This window comes from Chionomys nivalis, chromosome X (genome assembly GCF_950005125.1).
Source record: "Chionomys nivalis chromosome X, mChiNiv1.1, whole genome shotgun sequence".
Taxonomy (NCBI): domain Eukaryota; kingdom Metazoa; phylum Chordata; class Mammalia; order Rodentia; family Cricetidae; genus Chionomys; species Chionomys nivalis.
In genome coordinates, this window is record NC_080112.1 from 61,245,609 (window position 1) to 61,265,467 (window position 19,859).

A 19,859-nucleotide genomic window follows, 5' to 3' on the forward strand; every position below is an offset into this window, starting at 1 on the left:
TAGCACTTGGGAAACAAAGTCAGGCAGATGTCTAAGTTTGAAGCCAGCCTGGTCTACAGAGTGAGTTCCATGACAGCCAGAGCTATAGAAAATTTAAAAATTCAAAGAGTAAATTCTTGAATATAGTAATAGAGGTTTACAATTTACGTTCTAATGAATCCAAGTAAAGCCATCAAATGCAACTTTATTTCACTTAGCATTAACAAGAAAGGAAAAAAGTATATTGTTAACAAATTGCAATGGAATATGAAAATTTCAAAAATAATAGTAAAATACTTGCCACTTTACTTTCATCATCATATGACATCACATTTCCGTGCAAATCCTCTTTCCAATGCAATGTTACATAACATTTTAATAAGGTAAGGTTTTCCAATTTGTTGAAAGTAACAAAACTCTTGAGTCCTAAATTCACAAGTGACTAACCACTTTATGCAGCTAACATAAGCATTATGCAAATCGCTGATTAAAGAGACATTTACAAAGTAACAAAAATATCTATGTTTTACTAATGTATAGAAGGTCAAGAACGTATACATTTTGGTTCTGGTATTCTATGAACTCTCCACTCATTAGGAGGCTGACTGTTCTTCAAATATAATATGGAAACCATAGAACAGATTTAACTACTTGTGGGATGGAGTCTTGGATTGTATCCTGGCTTTGACAATGGTGCCAGCCCTACCTTGACCTCTCCTTCTTATTCCCCCTACCTGATCTCTAAGAGCCAACTGGTAGAGATTAGGGAAGGCACTAGGGACAGTGCCACTGACCTTAGCTAAAACTTCCAGAACTTTCATCTTGGTGGTTTCAGCATGGGCTCTGGGTCCCCACAGGAACTCATAGCATGGAGGATCACTGCCAGGAATTTGGCGGTACTCCAGGTAATTTTCCTGCACTAGATCTTTGTTTATGAACTCTTGGGGCTCCCCAAAGATTAAGTGCTTCTTTCCAGCATATACCCCTACTCCATTCAGAAACTGCCAGACCTCTTGTTCAGTGGCACGATTGCCCTTCATGAAGATCACACCCAGGACAGACATCAGGAGACCTGTCCTGGGCAACCCCCAATTGCTACTCAGACTTCCCTCAGTGGAGAGACCCAGTTTACCCACCAGCATATAGGACTGACTGCTGGGATCTATTTCCTTCAACTCAAGACCAAAGACTAGCTCTAGGCGTGCAGAGGTTCTACGGAGGATCTCAGGGAACTGTTCCTTGTACTTCTTGTTTACTATTGCCAGCATTTCACTCCGTGTAACTGCCTCTTTCATCTTAAATTTATCCAGTAGGAATTCTATTAGTACACTAGCCTTCCGCATGATCGGTTCCTTAAATGTGTGCTGAATAGAGGTCACTGTCTGAATTGCACCTGAAGTTTGCTTATCAGCAAGAACAACAGCATTCCTAACACCCACACCAGAGCCTGTGCAGGACACATCTGCCCTGCAAGATCCAGGGGGTTTTAGCTCCTGTAGAGCACAAACATCAGGGAACCTGGAGCCATCACTCTGGTCAACAGGAGGACATGCAGCTTCTTTTCCAGTGTGAACTTCTGGGAGACCCTGGAGCTCACTGCGTGCCTGTTGTCGTTTTACACGGGAGCGGCTCTTACTCTTTTGACCCCTAGGCATGATGACTGGGCTCAGGGATGAAGCAGGGGATCTGGAAGGGTGACAATGGAAATCTGTAAGTACCACATTGTTACCAGATAAAGTATACCTGGGATTTAACAAAGACCTGCTTTTGCAGCTTTCCAGAAGGACATCTTTCTTGGAACATACCAGGGCTCCTGTACTCGTGGATCAGTCTCTATTCTGCAAACCCTGTGGAGGAAATTAAAACTTGTTAGACCACTGCATGAAAATCTAGTCTGACGCTTCCAAGCTAGTAGGTCAGGCCTTTCACTGGGGTCCCTTGGGATCAAGATTCAAGAGTTCCCTTACTTTACATTCATAATCAATCATATGAATTATTAGCAAAGTCCTTTATACCCACTTCCTTTTGTTCTTTTCAAACTAACACTACAAACTCCCTCAGTATCACTCAGGTAGAAATTTAAACTGCCTTTCTTCCCACTTCATCATTCACATGACAATCAGGACTCAGTACTAGCAAAAATTGAAATACTGGAGGGATTTTGCTCTTAAAAGGAGTGTTGTTTTAATGGTGATTAAAAATCTTCATCCTGACTTTATCTGACTGGGGTAGAATGTCTAGGTTATTGTGGTGATAAGGAAACACTGCTTTTTTTTTTTTTTTTTTTTTTTGGTTTTTCGAGACAGGGTTTCTCTGTAGCTTTGGTTCCTGTCCTGGAACTAGCTCTTCTAGACCAGGCTGGCCTCGAACTCACAGAGATCCGCCTGCCTCTGCCTCCCGAGTGCTGGGATTAAAGGCGATTAAAGGCCTGCGCCACCACCGCCCGGCTCTGCCTTACTTTCTTAAGGGAAAGTGAAGGAGAACTTTAGTCTTTGGTCCTTATTAGACCCACTTAGGCCACTATACAGGGGTGAAGTCCTATGATTATGCAAACCCACTTAGGCCACCATCCAAGGAGAGACCTATGGGCATATGTATTTACCCACATAGATCCCTATGTAGTGGCAGAGATCTGTGCAAATGGACCGACTTAGGCTGCCATAAAGGGACAGAGCCTGTCACAACAGACTCATTACAGCCACCATGTATGGGCAGAAACATGTAACTGTGCAAAGCCATTTTGCCATGACACAGCATCACCTGTCTGTGTATATCTACCACACCAACAGACCCAGAGCATGGAATTTTAAAGATGGGTTTCTCTCTAGCCCCTTAAAGCCCAGTAATTTTGTTTTGGTGAAGTCTAGTGCCCTCTGCCAGGGCCTTCATTCAATGAGACCAGCAGAAAAAAAAAAAAAAGAAAGAAAAAAAAAGAAAAAAAAAAAAACAAAAAAAACGGGCTCTTGGTAAAAATGCTGCATCCCCCAAAAATACCAAAGATGCAAACAGGCCCCTGACCGAAAGCAGCTTCTCCGATTAAAGGGCTAAAAGGGACAAGGAGGAGTTGGAGAGATAAATTCTGACAATTTTAAAACAGATTATCCAACCCAAACCCAGAATTACCTAGAATCGATCACTAAGATGACAGGGCAATTCAACTTCTCTCAGCAGAGTCCACGGAAAAAGAGTACTGATCAACTTCCGGCCACGCTCCTTCTGTTCCCATAGACTTCTGAACAGAGAAAGGAAGTGAGATCATGCTCACCTACCATTCCCAGGAGTTCTGATCAGAGCCCATATCTGATATTATCCTCCCCTTCCGGCCCCTCCCCTTCCACGCCCATAGACTACAGATCAGATCGGAGCCCTGAACTGATATTATCCTCACCTCCAGCCCCTCTCCTTCAGTTCCCATAGACTTCAGAACAGGCTGGGAACTGATAAAATCCTCTTAACAGAGCCAGGAATTGATATTATCCTCACCTTCCAGGCACCTCCCCTTCGGTTCGCATAGACTTCTGACAAGAGCCCAGAACTGATATTCTGTTCTGAACAGAGCCCTGAAGTGAGGTAATCCTCACTTTCCAGCCCCTCCCCTTCTGTTCCCATAGCCTGCTGACAAGAGCCCAGAAGTGATATAATCCTCTGATCAGAGCCCAGAACTGATACTATGCTCACCTTAAGGCCCTTTCCCTTGTGTTCCCTTCCACTGCTGAACAGAGCCCGGAAGTGAGGTCATCCTCACCTTCCGGCCCCTCCCCTTAGATTCCCATAGACTTCTGATCTGAGCCCGGAACTGATATAATCCTCACCTTCCAGCCCTTCCCCTTCTGTTCCCATAGCCTGCTGATCAGAGCCCAGAAGTGATATAATCCTCTGATCAGAGCCCGGAACGGATATTATGCTCACCTTACGGCCCTTCCCCTTAGATTCCCGTATTCTTCTGATCTGAGCCCGGAACTGATATTATTCTCACCTTCCAGTCCTTCCCCTTCTGTTCCCATAGACTTCTGATCAGAGCCCGGAACTGATACTATGCTCACCTTAAGGCCCTTTCCCTTGTGTTCCCTTCCACTGCTGAACAGAGCCCGGAAGTGAGGTCATCTTCACCTTCCGGCCCCTCCCCTTAGATTCCCATAGACTTCTGATCAGAGCCCGGAACTGATATAATCCTCACCTTCCGGCCCTTCCCCTTTTGTTCCCATAGCCTGCTGATCAGAGCCCAGAAGTGAGGTCATCCTCACCTTCCTGCCCCTCCCCTTAGATTCCCCTATTCTTCTGATCAGAACCCTGAACTGATATTATCCTCACCTTCCAGCCCTTCCCCTTCTGTTCCCGTAGACTTCCGATCAGAGCCCAGAACTGATATAATCCTCTGATCAGAGCCCGGAACTGATATTATGCTCACCTTACGGCCCTTCCCCTTAGATTCCCGTATTCTTCTGATCTGAGCCCGGCACTGATATTATTCTCACCTTCCGGTCCTTCCCCTTCTGTTCCCGTAGACTTCTGATCAGAGCCCAGAACTGATACTATGCTCACCTTAAGGGCCTTTCCCTTGTGTTCCCTTCCACTGCTGAACAGAGCCCGGAAGTGAGGTCATCTTCACCTTCCGGCCCCTCCCCTTAGATTCCTGTTGACTTCTGATCAGAGCCCGGAACTGATATAATCCTCTGATCAGAGCCCGGAACTGATATTATCCTCACCTTCTGACCCTTCCCCTTCTGTTCCGGTAGACTTCTGCTCAGAGCCCGGTACTGATATAATCCTCTGATCAGAACCCGAAACTGATATTTTGCTCACCTTCTGGCCCTTCCCCTTTTGTTCCCCTAGACTGCTGAACAGTGCCGGAAGGGAGGTCATCCTCACTTTCCGGCCCCTCCCCTTCTGTTCCCATAGCCTGCTGATCAGAGCCCAGAACTGAGGTCATCCTCACCTTCCGGCCCCTCCCCTTAGATTCCCGTATTCTTCTGATCAGAGCCCAGAACTGATATAATCCTCTGATCAGAGCCCGGAACTGATACTATGCTCACCTTAAGGGCCTTTCCCTTGTGTTCCCTTCCACTGCTGAACAGAGCCCGGAAGTGAGGTCATCCTCACCTTCCAGCCCCTCCCCTTAGATTCCCATATTCTTCTGTTCAGAGCCCAGAACTGATATTATCCTCACCTTCCGGCCCCTCCCCTTCTCTTCCCATAGACTTCTGATCAGAGCCCAGAACTGATATAATCCTCTGATCATAGCCCAGAACTGATATAATCCTCTGATCAGAGCCCGAAACTGATATTATCCTCACCTTCTGGCCCTTCCCCTTCTTTTCCCATAGACTTCTGATCAGAGTCCAGAATTGATATTATCCTCTGATCAGAGCCCGGAACTGATATTATCCTCACCTTCCGGCCCTTCCCCTTCTGTTCCCATAGACTTCTGATCTGAGCCCGGAACTGATATAATCCTCTGAACAGAGCCCGGAACTGATATTGTCCTCACCTTCTGGCCCTTCCGCTTCTGTTCCCGTAGACTTCTGATCAGACCCCGGAACCCATATTATCCTCACCTTACAGCCCTTTCCCTTCATGTTCCCATAGACTGCTGATCAGAGCCCAGGAGTGAGGTCATCCTCATCTTCTGGCCCCTTCCCTCCTGTTCCCATAGATGGCTGAACAGAGCCCAGAAGTGATATTATCCTCACCTTCTGGCCCCACCCCTCTTGTTCCCATAGACTGCTGATCGGAGCCCAGAAATAATATTATCCTCACCTTCTAGCCCCTCTCTTTCTGTTCCCATAGACTTCTGATCAGAGCTCGGAACTGATATAATTCTCTGATCAGAGCCTGGAACTGATATTATCCTCACATTCCAGCCCCTTCCCTCCTGTTCCCATAGACTCCTGATCAGAGCCCGGAAGTGATATTATCCTCACCTTCCGAGCCTTCCCCTTCTGTTCCCATAGACTTCTGATCAGAGCCCGGAACTGATATAATCCTCTGATCAGAGCCCGGAACTGATATAATTCTCTGATCAGAGCCTGGAACTGATATTATCCTCACATTCCGGCCCCTTCCCTCCTGTTCCCATAGACTCCTGATCAGAGCCCGGAAGTGGTATTATTCTAACCTTCTGGCCCTTCCTCTTATATTCCTGTAGACTTCTGATCAGGGCCCGGAACTGATATTATCCTTTGATCAGAGCTCGGAACTAATATTATCCTCACCTTCTGCCCTTCCTCTTCTGTTCCCCTAGACTGCAGATCAGAGCCTGGAAGTGAGGTCATCCTCACCTTCCGGTCCCTCCTCTTATATTCCCATGGACTTCTGATGAGAGCCAGGAACTGATATTATCCTCTGAACAGAGCCCGGAACTGATATTATGCTCACCTTTCGGCCCCTCTCCTTCTGTGTCCATAGACTTCTGATCTGGAGCCTGGAAGTGAGGTTATCCTCACTTTCTGGCCCCTCCCCTTCTGTTCCCAGAGACTGCTGATCAGAGCCTGGAAGTGAGGTCATCCTCACTTTCAGGCCCCTTCCCTTATGTTCCAGTAGACTTCTGAACAGACCCCGGATCTGATACAATCCTCTGATCAGAGCCCGGAACTGAAATTATCCTCACCTTCTGGCCCCTCCCCTTCTGTTTCTGTAGACTTCTGATCAGAGCCTGCTAGTGATATTATCTGCAACTTTTGCCCTCTCCCATTTTACTTCTAGGTACCTCTAAATATAAGTTGGAAGTGAAGTAATCGGCAACTTTGTTCCTTCCAATTTTGTACTTCCCATTTTATTTTTCTTGATGTGGGAATAGAACTCAGCAGTGAAGTAATCTGCAACTGTGTTCCTGCTTATTTTGTTCCTTCAGACCTCTGATTAGGGAGTCAAGCAATCTTCAACTTCACGTTTCTCCCTTTCTGTTTCTGTGGATCTCTGAACACAAAATGGATGTGAAGTAATCTTCACCTTCACATCCTTCCCATTCTGTTCCTGTGTTTCTGTAAATAAAGCTCCATGGGTGTTGTTCTGCTTTCTTTTGTTCTATAGGAGGGAGTTTTCTGATGCTTGTCTTTTCTAGCTAGTTATTATTCATCCTTATTTAGCCCTTTCCCATCACCTTTATTTATCTTGCTTTTCTTCAGTGCTGTTAGTTTTCCTTTGTTTTTTTCCCCATCTCATCTCTTCCCTCCCTTCACCTATGGCTGTTTCTATTTCAGGGTTCTCGTCTCTCCTTTCTACCACTCCCTTCCTCTCCCCTCCTTTGTCTCTTGTTTCCTACTCCCTACCTACCTCTCACCTCTTTAAGCCTAGTGACTCTTCCCCTTCCCACTTCTCCCAGCTTTCCATACCACTCCTTAACTTCTCTCCTCCTCTCCTCTAAAATCCCTGCCTCCCCTACATACTTCCTTCACTTGCTTTAACCTAATCTTTTCTCCTCTCCTCCACTTTCCCCTCTTTACTCACCCCCCTACTTATTTTTGCCTTCCCTTTCCTCCACTCCCCATCCCTTTTTTCTTAATATTCCTTTCCTCTTCCTCTCCTTCTTTTCCATTCTCTTCCCTTAACTACATGTAATTACCTACATGTCTCCTTACTTGGGCTCCCTTCTCCTTTACCCACCTTGGCCTACTTCTCTCATTTCTTCCTTTCTCTTCCCCTCTCCACCTACTTCACCTTTACTTTTTACCTCCATCCCACTCTTCTTTAACCTCTCTCCCCTTTGCTTCCTTTCCCCTTCCCACCTACAACTCCACCCTTTTTTCCTTTCCTTTATCCTCTCCTTTCTTGTTCTACCCTACTTCCTTTCTCACTCTCTGCTACCTACCATTCCACTGCCTTATATTGCTATGTGCTCAGACTACCCTGGGTTTTCTAATTTTATACAGTTGGCCTTGAACTCTCAATACTCTAGATTTCTGGTATAGCTCATGTACAGCCAATCTTGTTTGTTCACATATAGTAAAAAAAAAATAAGCTTTGTCAAGGAGTTTTACAATGAGGCAATTCTTTGATTGTAGCATATGGTAGATTTAAACTGACAGTCTACCTCTGCTTCATGAGTTCCAGAATTACAGGTGTGTAACATCATACTTAAATCTCATCAACTTTTTCACCTCCATTGTAGGTGCTCAGGTACTTCCCTTTATTATGATTTTTGGCACTGAGACTGCTGATATGAAACATTGGTATGGGTCATCCATCTATGCCTATCTGGCCTGGATAATAAAGGTAGTTTAGGGTAGAGACAGGACAGGAGAATGAGTGTTATATATTTTGAAATATGGCTCTTTTCTATCCTCATTTTTTCTATCTTCATCTTTTCTATCCTCATTTCAGTTCTTTATACTAGGCATGAAAATTAAACGTTTTCTCAGATGAAATCATCCATTTCCTCCAGCCATGGCCCCGAAGACTCTCTAAGGGGTAAAAGAGGGAGCTCCTTAGCCTGACAAGTATGTCTAGGTCCTCTGATCGCTGACATAATGGAATGTTCAAAATTTTCAGGGGTAAATTACTACCATTCTCAGATGTTAATACTGATTATACTTCCTCCTCCAGCTTCGTCCCTGTAGGCATTTTCAGTTAGTATTGTAAAAAAAAAAATACTGGTAGGTCTCTTCTACTAAACAGATTTCAAGAAGTTTACAACTTTCATTGGACTCACACTTCATTAACAAACTCAAACATTTATGCTATCCTAGTGACTCCATTAATAATAGAAGGTGAAGTTACTACCTTACATTCCTTTACTAGGGAAGTTTTTAAAAAAGATCTGCTGTAGATGAAACAGGCCAGACTTGAAAATGTTCCTTCCAGTCAATTATGTCATCTTCTATCACAGGTTACAGTCATGCTTTCATTTTAGGGTGCATTCATTCATAGATTCTAGTTCCATACAAACATTGAGAGTTTTTTCTTTATTCCTTTAACCATTCCATGATTGATTTCAATCACGGGGGGGAGGGAGGAAGCAGGGTGAGTTTTGTTGGCATCTTCACAGCCCCAAGTGAGGCAGTAAATAATAAAAGTGTAAGGTCAATTGATATATTTTCTGCTCTAGTGAGTAAACACTAATTCTATTGGGGATTAATTTTTCATATTTTTGCATGACTTAATAATTCCTTTTTATTATGGAACATTATTAGGCTTTCAGTTTGTTGTAAAAACTGTTATCTGGGAGAGAACAGATGACACTTTCCCTTTTGAATGTTTCTGGATCATTTTGCTTTATGTGATAATCATCTAGTTACATCCAGTTTCCCACAAATCACATAGCTTTGTTTTAAAAGCTGAGTAAAACTTTATTGTGTATATTCGTATATATGATTCACTTTGTATTTCTGTTCATCTGGTGGTAATTACCTAACTTCATTGCTTTATTTGGTTATTGTTGAAGTGTCATGTTAATCTTAGAGAATTGGCTTTGTGATAAGTGGAGTTAATTTTTTTACATAGATAGAATTTGTGAAAATGTATAACACAGTACCTCCGTGTTATGGTTTTGTTAAGCTGCTTTTCTGATTTCCATTGTGCTTAGACTAATTTATATCCCCACAAACAGTGTATCCATTTTCTCTTTTCCTCATGTGTTTTCAAGAGATGAGATAAATTTTAAATATAATGTATTGATTTTGATTTTCCTGATGGCTAAGGATACTTAACTTTTAAAACTGTTTTTCTTTTTTTGATCATTTGTATTCTTCTATTCAGTTGACCTTAGTTGAATTTTTGTGCTTTGGTGTGTATATTTCTAGTTTTTCAAGCATTTTCCATACCAGCCCAGTGTAATATAATTTACTGGTAGATTTTCAAGCATTTTGTGATCACTTTACTTCATTTTAGTAACCAGTAAAATCTTTACCAAAGAATTCTATACAACTATGAGTTTCTTTGGTTTAATCAGTAGTTGTGCTGTGCAGTTAGCACTGTGGATTTCTTTAGGACGAATTGTCTTGTCTCCTTCATTTTGATGTTAGAGCCACCACCTTTATAGGTGATGTTAATTATTTAGGGGTTACAGTGAGGTGATTCTCTAATTTTAAAATTCCTTTCGAGCATATTTTCTGAAATTCTTTCAGTCAACTCTTTTTATTATACTTTAACTTTTTCAATTTACTGCATTTACATGCTTGTAATATCTGAAAGATTTCTCATTAATGTTGAATTCCTTCTGTATGTAGAATTTGTACATTTTATTTTCTTAGTATCATATAAGTTTCTTCCATTTGTTATTGAGAAAATTATGAAAGTGTTTATATATCTTTAAAGAGTTGGTTTTTATTTATATCCTCTTATATAAAATTAATGCATTACACATTTACTTTCTACTTGCTGCTTTTTTTCTGTTTGACTTGATATTCATTCTCTTAATATTTTAAATTGACTAATCAAATAATCTTTTTCCCATATACATGTTTTGTTTCAATCCAATGTCTGTATTTGTGTCTCAGGCTGGTCTGACAGTGACAGTGGGGTTGAGGTTGGTGTTGAACTCTACATCCTCATACATCTATCTTCCAAGTACTGGTATAAAATTAAATGCTTAGGCCACAAACCTGGCCATAAGCACTTCCATCACTGGCCTTTTGGGTATTTGTAACAATATTTCTAATAAAACTGCTTGTTTTTTGTGTAAATATTACAAAGATTGTACATATCTTTTGTAATGACATAATATTTTAAACATATAAGTATATAAAACACATTTTTCTAAATCTGAGTGTGCACAAAACCTCCAGGCATTGATGACTTACTTTTTAGGGCAGAAAGATGTGCATAAAAGAGGGCTGTTGCACATCAGGTTTCTGTATCTGTTTCCATCAGTTGCTGGATGATGCACCTCTGTTGTGGGTATAGCAGAATATCATTAAGAATCATTTCATTGACATATTTGTTTTTTTTTTTTTTTTTTACCAGTTGTGTTTGGTTCTACCAAACATTAATAGAAGTCCTCACTAGGGTCATCTTCATAGGTTTCAGGGAGTTTTCACTGTACTAAGTTTCTACAGCAGCCCCTAAATGCCCATTCCAGCTATCTCTGCCCATACTCACTCCCTCCATCCCTCCTGACCTCATATGATCCTACCTGTTCCCTCATACCACTCTAAATTCATCCAGTCTCATCCTATGACTTTTAAATTCATAAATATATTCGCAGGAGTTTCACATTTACTACAAATTTAGGAGAAATGCTTAAGGAGTCTTTATTGTTACAACTCTACACAGTCATTTTATACTTATACCTTGATTGGCATAATATTTGTGTTACAATAAATGAGCTAATATTAATGCATTTGTATTAAGTGAAATCCCTGTTTAACTTTAAATATTCTGTGAGTTTTGGAAAAAAACAATATATGAGAGGAATGGAGAGAAGGCTTATAGCATTACAGAATACCTGGGTTTAGTTCCCAGCACCTGGAAGCTCACAATCATCTGTAACTCCAGTTCCAGAGTATCCAGATTCCTCACTAAGAATAGTAAACATACAGTACACTTAAATATATGCAGGAAACACACACACACACACACACACACACACATATATAATAAATAAAAATCTTTTTGGAAAAGAATTTATGATATGAATGTTGTCTTAAAAGATGCTTTCACATTACATTGAGGCGGACCAAGAACCTTCCCGCTATATCTAAGCTGAGCAAGGTATCCTTTCATAGGGAATGGGCTTCAAAAACAAGTTCATGCACTAGGAATAAATCCTGATCCCACTTCTGGTGGACCCACAAACTGACCAAGCCACAGAAGTGTCATTCACGTTCAGAGTCCCTAGTTCAGTCTTTTGCAGGTTCCCCAACAACAGTCCAGAGTCCCTGAACTCCTGAGTGGAGTGGGTGGGGGTGGAGTGGGAAGAAAATGGGGTTGGGGACTGGGATTGTTATGTAAAAGAATAAGATTGTTTTAAAAAATAAAAAAGAGATACTTTCCCGATACCCAGATTCTTCTTTGTTCACTTATTTGTCTGTCTTTTCATATCCTTGGCCACCTTGTCTTTCTAAATGGCTTTAATAGTATTATCTTTTGAAACATCCAGCTTCTTTCAAATAGACTACTTCCACTTATTCATATGCACAGCTTAGCAGCTTGTTTGTTTTTATAACTAAATATTAATCAACTTTATGGATGTTTCAGACATTTTTATTCATTCATCTGTTGAAGAACATCTTGATTTATTCCATAATTTGACAATTATGAATAAAAATGCTATCAAAATTTGTATGCAGATTTTGTATGGATATAACTTTCAAATAATGTAAACACTGAGGATTTGAGTTGCTGGATAGTATGATAAAAGTATTTTGATTTTATAAGTTACTATCAAACTGTCTTCCAAGGAGGCTGTACAGTTTTTACATAAACACTAAAAATGGGGAGTTCTCTGGTTCTACAAATTCTCCATCATTTGGTCTGTAGGTATTTAGGATTTTATTAACTTTATTAAGTGTATAATTTCTTATGTGGAAATACTCTGATCTAGATGTTCTATTATCCATATATTTATTTAAATATATTACGAACAACAGATTCAGTTAATCTCTATTATTAACATTTGGATATAGCGATGTTCAAAGAATTCCATTATTTTACTGTTTACAAGTAAGTTTTATTGATGGATTATTTGATATTTGATATTAGAAATTTGTGACTTCTTTTTAATGTGGCTGGAAGTTTATTATTTTATTAAATGCTGTCTTTTTATTTTATTGTTTTTCTTTTCTATTAATTCTATTAATGTTTATGGTTTTACTTTGAATCCTTAATGTTATTGTGTCAGAAATTTCCATGGGAGGAGACTCCCAAAATATTATAGACTTTCTATAGAACTTGTTGCAGCCCTGAGTGTTGGGACATAGTCCAGGAATGGAGCTGTGTGAAAATTCTGAGTGCTTGTGTTGGTCATTAATGTAATTCATAGACCTCAAAGCTGTGTAGGACTGTTGATTGCTTTCCTCCTTTGAAAGCATTCTGCTACCATGAAATGAAATAATAAACTTTCAGAACACATCAAATTCAGGGCCTCTAAAGCCAGTGTCCAAAGTGTACACCGTCTTCTACAACAGGTACCTAACAATTTCATTTCAGGCATCACGCTTCTAGAGGTGGTGGGACCTGGGAGAATGAAGCTGATAAGTAAGTGGACTAAAGTTTTATGCAATAGACAACTTTTATTCAGAGCATTGTACAATTTATATTATATTCTGGATGTTAAGAAAAATCATTGGTATTCTGCTATGCCCCTCTCTACTGCTCTTCCACCATACCCCATTATTGGTCCCTTTTTACTTTTCTTTGTTTACATGGTTACACTATGATATATCCTTAATCTGAAGATTAGGAGCTAGGTAGGAATCTTCAATGAGAGAGAACATGAGAGATGTCTGTCTGGATCTTTATTTCCTCACTCAACTTTTTTTCTAGTCCCATATATTTATCTGGAAAATTCCATGACTTTGTTTGATTAATGGTATACATGTATAGCATTTTCATTATCCATTCATTGCTTGAAGGACATAAGATTGTCTCCATTTCCTAGATATTCTAATACAGCAGCAGTAAACAGGGTGGAGTAGGATGTTGAGTCCTTTGGGTATATGCCAAACAGTGATATAACTGGTTCATATGGTAGATTTATTTTTGAACTTTCTATAAAATCTGTACACTGGTATCCAGAGGGCCTTCACCAGTTTGCAGTCCCACCAGCAATAAATGAGTGTTTTGTTTTACCACACTCCCTGCAGCATTTGTTGTCACTTGTTTTGTTTATTTTTGCCATTCTGAGAACTCAATGTTTAGGTCTCAGCCCCATTTTAATTGGTTATGGAACTTTTTGACTCTTTGTATTTTGAGGTATTTATATATTCTGGATGTTAATCTCCCGTCAGATACACAGTTTGCAAAGACAACCTCTTTTGTGCTCCATGGATACTATACCCATTTTGTGTACTGGGATAGGGTCTGTTTTAGAGAAGCTTCCATGTGCTTCTGAGTAGAATGTATATTATTTGGTGTTTGGGTAAAATATTATAGAAATCTACTAAATCTACTTAATCTATGACATCATTTATTTCTAATGTTTCCCTGCTTTTTGCCCAGATGACCCTGATCAATTAGTACAGATGAGGAAAACAAAGTTATTGTACCAGACAGGATAATATAAATAAAACCTAACTGGTGTTCTGTTCTCACCCTGTACTTCATAGGAGACAAGGGCTATTTTGTTCATTTATTTTCTAATAATTTCAAAAGCATTGATCAACTGATATTCCTAGCATGGTTCCAAAATAGAAGTGAGTTTTGAAGTTCTTTCCATTTTGATCCTTGTATTTTATACCAAAATCCTAGAAGGTAACCCCTCTTTATCATGCTGATCCAGGCTGAGGTTCAGTGGTTTTTTGGTCAGGATAAAATTTGACATTGTGTGATTTGAAGTTCTTCCCACAAGTTCTCGGTGACAAGTAGTGCTTGGATTTTATTTCTCTTGGCTTTTGGTACCTTCATCATTGTTTGTAAAGGAAACATCTACACAGATATTGAGTAGGCTTATCTGAGAGAGTGATAGTGTGTCCCTAAGAGCATTAAGTGTTTATGGAACTAACAGAAAATAGAACTGTTATTATAGTAATGGTCTAAGTCTCTCTGCTACAAGACTGTTAGTACCATCACATTGAAAATTTCCCCCTTTTGGCTTTATTTTGTTTTGATTAGTTTTGTTGCAGTGTTTGGAATAGAATTCAACACATTGCTCATACTAAATAAGCACTCTAACTTTGAGATGCTTAAAACATACCTTTCAGATGATTGTGTGAAATACCTTTATGGTGTTCACTGCAAAAGTTCAGGACCTCTTGCTTTCCTGCTTCAAGTGAAGCTGGCCTCTGGCCTGTTCATAACACTAAAGGAAATCTTAAGGAAACCTTTCCATCCTAGCTTTTAGTTTGTCAGCTCTGAATCTATGTCTCTGAGACATTTTCTTCCTCACAGTTATCATAGTCTCATCTAGCTTGCCACCCCATCTAACTTAAACGATCTTTTTTGTAGATATATCGTGGTGCCTCGACTCCTTAAGCAGCCTAGCTTCAGGATACATAAACTTGACAATTCATGTCATCAGACTACTTAGACCATCTCCATATCTTCTTTACACTTGTCTTTTACTGAAATTTAGAATGTTACTATCTTCCTGTAAAGATATCACCTTCAGACTCTAAAAACCTATTCTATTGTCAATGGCTTGGCCTTTTTCTTTTTTTTTTTTTTTTTATCATTCAGAACAGTTGCTAAATTGTTGCCTAATGCGTAAGTAATGGAGAGAGTAACCAGTTCATTTATTACAGTGTAGCTATTCATAAATTCTTAACTAAACCCAGAAAATCTGTGGTGTATGTGTGTGTGTATATACATTTATCATAAAAATACTAATGAAAAGCCACTAAGATGTCTCAACAAAGGTGCTTGTCAGCAAGACTGACCTCCACACAACTGCCATGCCAGAAGGACAAACACACACACACACACAAACTGCAAATACAAAACAATTATTAGAAAAGTACTAAAATAAGTAATGAGCAAACAATTGCTATTATGTACTTTTCTGTTTTCACTTATTATTGTCCCAGCTGCCATGCTGTTGGGTTCCATAGCATTAGAAATTATTTTCTATGTTTCTTTTGAAAATTTAAAAATGCTAATGGAAGAACACAATGCATAGCAGCTATGTGATCTATATGATTTATACACTTAGTTTAGTACATGTATTCCAGTAAATATTTAAAAGAAAAATTAGAAGGAAATAAAGAAAACATTGTTTCTTGTTGACCCAGCCTCTTGGAGCCCAAAAAACACCGGGATGGAGGTTCCTCTGTACTAGGGAGGGAGGGATCAGCCACGCTAAATTAAATTTGAGGGCCATAGAGAGGGAGACCTTGGGCATGAGGTTGGATTGGTAAGGAGGCAGGGAGGATTTTGGAGGATGGAGTTGAGGGGAAAGAATATGATCAAAATATATTGTATGAAAAAAATAATAAAATATTTTCCAAAAACTAAACTTCACAAAAAATAAAATATATAAGGTCATCAAAACAAGGGGAAGTGTGAAAAGTTAAAACTACTCAAGTGTTAGTGACTAACACCTTGAGGTAGGCAGTTTGATTTAGTAGTGAATATTTGTAGAATGTTGGGCACTCCACAATGTCCTCACAGGGAACATAATAATTCATTAATCGTGATACCAATAGATCTCTGAATACATTATATATTCATGAGTATAAAAATAGACACTTCAATTTCTCGTCAACTTTCAGTTAGCCCTTCTTCTCTGTGGTTTTCCTCTCCTTAGCAAGTGATTTCTTCCCTTCTAGTTCTACCTACTTGCCAATTAGGATTTTCTCCATTCAGTTGAATCAAATCCTTGTTCCACTTAACTCTCTTCTTTTGTCTCTCAGTGTTATGTTGAACTCAAAGGGAATAACCTAGACTATTTACATACTTTTGATATTCAAGTTCTGTCAGTTTTACAGCAACAGTTTAGCCCATGAACACATGTCGGAGTAGGGACTGTTACTGTGCATGGTCTAGACAGTATAGAAAGATGTACAATGCAGTTGCCTGATTAGGAAATATTGTTGAAGTTTTGGGAAACATTTCTGGCCAAGGAAACATTCAAGACCATGGCCTATGGTTGATTTAAAACATTCAATACATTCATGTAAGCGTGTGAATGGTTCTTAGGATGAATCCCTAACAAAGTAGCTTCTTTCCCTTCAGAGAACAATGTAGCAGATGGATTACATGGAAAAACACGTTTTTGTTTATAACTTGGACAAACTTGATTGCTTGTGTTTTTATTGTTGTTTTATTCTTTATAGTTTGTAAGGAAAACAGGGTCCTGATGAGAAAGAATAGTGAAAATAACAGTGTTCATAAATAATAATCTTATTTTCTCCTTCCCCACAGTGAAGTCACTCAACAGCCTTAACCCTGCCTTTGCATCTATAAATGAATATACAATCCTAATATTTGTCTATTTTAAGCTATGCAGGACACATAATGCTCTAATATTCTTAGTGACTGCATTCAAGAGATTTTGAGTTAGAAGATATGTGGGAAGATTTATTTGGCATAAAAACATACTTCTAAAGGTTCTCACTGTTACTGCATAACCTTTGTGTTGTTCTAGAAGATTCTGTATCTTCAGTAACAGAATGACATATTTTTCTTTCTCTTCTTTTTCCTTAAAATAAATTGTTCATATTTGGAGTGTTAGTTATTCATTTATGCCTTAGAAATAAAGCCTTTTTGTCAGTATTGTTGCTGATTTTTTTCACATCTCACCTTTAAGGAACAAGGCACCATTGGACTCTTAGGCATCTTGAAGTTGGAAAAATGTGAATATTGATGAGGTAACTCATGCTTGTGTGGCTATTCTCAGTAGTATGCAAATCTGTGGAAGGTTGACACCACACATTTTGTGCATTTCTAAAATTTGAATGAGTTTCTTGGAGACTATGAATCAGAGCTGCAGTGTGATGCTGTTTAGTATTTCCAAATTAGATTATAAAATGTGTTAATTCTTTTTGCAAGATAGTTTATTATCAGGGGTTTAACTGAATTTTAATTATTAAAACAAAGGAAAGAGAACAACAGTAATTCAGCCAGTGTTCTTTGAAACTCATATATGGAGGGGGGATGTAAGTTTCTGGTCATATTTGACATTATTTTGTCCTCATTCATGAACTATAAATGTTTAGCTGTTTATAGTTCCACCGATATTTTTCTGGTTACTTTTCATTTGAGCTCAGATTTCTATAGGATTAATTCCACTGTAACATGGCATTAAGGGTAATCTCCTGCATCCCCATTTTTATGGTTGGCCCTACATAAAAGTGACATTTATTTTGTTCCGAAAGCTATGTGGTCATTTGGTTTTAATTATTCTTATCTACATCAGTTAAACTAAAAGAGAATTCAATTCATGGTTTATAAAAATTTTGAGGTGGGACTACATAAGTAATAGTACCAACCAAAAAGGAAATCTAAATTTCACTGCTTTTCATTAGTTACATTTCTTTTTTTAGGTAAAGATAAGCCCCTTGTACTATCCTGGTCAATAGCAAATAGTATGGTCTGTTGAGTAAATACAGCAAAGCTCATTATAAAAAAAAAAAACAAAAAAAAAAAAAACAAAAAAAGCACTTACTATTTCATAAGGTGGATTTTAACCCAACTAGATTTGATGGAGAGAGCATTACTTTAAATGAACTTGACCTAGAGATCCTTTGCCTTTTTTACACCTTGACCGGAAAGAAAAGGCCACTGAATTTCTTGGTAATTACCACATAAAATATATTTCTCGAGTTTCAATAGCATTATCAAAAATCACATCATATTTTAATGATTAAAAATAATGAAAAATTTAATGATTAAAAATGATCAGTGGTCATTTCTATCAACAGAATGACCATTTCTCTCCAGATTCACACGTTGAGTTTGAATTCCTAATATTATATTATCAAATCCATTTTGAAAGTATGTAGGTCTTGAAAGGTGAGTTTTCCTGAAAAAATTACCATTCTATTAAAGTTATGCAAGAGCTTATTTTCCATCTCATGACATGTGAGGGTGCCATTGGAGGAAAGTCATCTGCAAATTTAGAAGAGTGGCTTCAGAAAGTCCTAGATTGGCTGGAGCCTTGATTTTATAAGTGCTAGCTTCTCAAAATATAAGATGTGAATTTCTTCTCTTGAAACCATTTATTGTGTTTAGTTGGTTAAGATTTAATTTATCATATATTCTTAAATAAGCTAAGTTAATCTAAATATACAGTCATAGAGGTTATTTTCACAGAAATAAAAACTGGAGATATAAGCAGGATAATATTTGAAAACCATCTTTTATTCAGTTTTATTTATTGAGTACAACATTTTTATTGTTGCATTATTTAACTTTCCAAATAAACATTTCTTCACTACATTATTTTAAAATATAACATGACAGAAAAATTCCTATAACTCTTAAATAACACATAAAAATAAGCATATAATTACCAGCCTGGTCTACAGAGCTAGTTCCAGGACAGGCTCCAAAGCCACAGAGAAACCCTGTCTCGAAAAGCCAAAAAAAAAAAAAAAAAATAAGCATATAATCATTGTGGTGGTTTATAAGTTTGTATTCTGAAGCCATTTCAGGTCTCCAGTCACAGCAATATTTAGACATTATCTAGGAAAAACAAGCAAGGAAGAAACAAATAAATGAAGCAATGAAAAATTAATTAGGAGGGAAGATAGAAATGTGTGGAGGGAGAAAAGTTTCAAAGTATTTAGTCAACCTAATGTGTGTGTGTGTGTGTGTGTGTGTGTGTATTCTATACATTTGTGCTCAATACTAGCTGTCCACTGACTACAAATTTGAATGTATATGTTCAGAGCATGAACAACCTGGCTGCGTGAGACTTTAGTAGGAGTGTCAAAATCAGCTTCACATGGTGCTGGTACATTTCTACCTACTCTGGTGGCAACCCTGGCTTAGAATTTTTCTCTTCATCGTAGTAGGATTCTTCTTTTAGGAGAAGAAAGTAGACTCCTACTTAAGCCATCTTCCTTTTGTCTCTCTTTCTCTCTTTTTAGGTTTTCAGTATTGATGGGAAGACGATGGTGTAAACATAAATAAAATGTGAATAAGGGAAAGAGGAATTCATTTTAAAGCAAAAGAAGAAGTGTCAGAAAATACCATGGGAATAATTTATTTTAGATGAAATACTATAGAATCATGTAAGAGTGAGCAGCAGCATTACCCAGAAGTTTACGAATGACATTTTTATAATGAAATAATTGTAAGTACAGATACACAACACAGGGCTACAGCAAGATATCCAAAAGGAGTCC

General features: G+C 38.6%; 1 protein-coding gene across 1 annotated transcript; it reads right to left on the minus strand.

Annotated features, from left to right (window-relative positions):
• Window positions 1-626: 626 nt before the first annotated feature.
• On the minus strand, window positions 627-1,742 carry LOC130868426 (melanoma-associated antigen B4-like). Its single transcript, XM_057760653.1, has one exon. It carries the CDS (start codon window positions 1,632-1,634, stop codon window positions 627-629), a length of 1,008 nt encoding a protein of 335 aa, XP_057616636.1. The 5' UTR covers window positions 1,635-1,742.
• Between the last annotated feature and the right edge of the window lie 18,117 nt (window positions 1,743-19,859).

Excerpts from the sequence above, each read along its gene's own strand:
- LOC130868426 (XM_057760653.1), bottom strand. The coding sequence starts at position 1,634 with ATGCCTAGGGGTCAAAAGAGTAAGAGCCGCTCCCGTGTAAAACGACAA.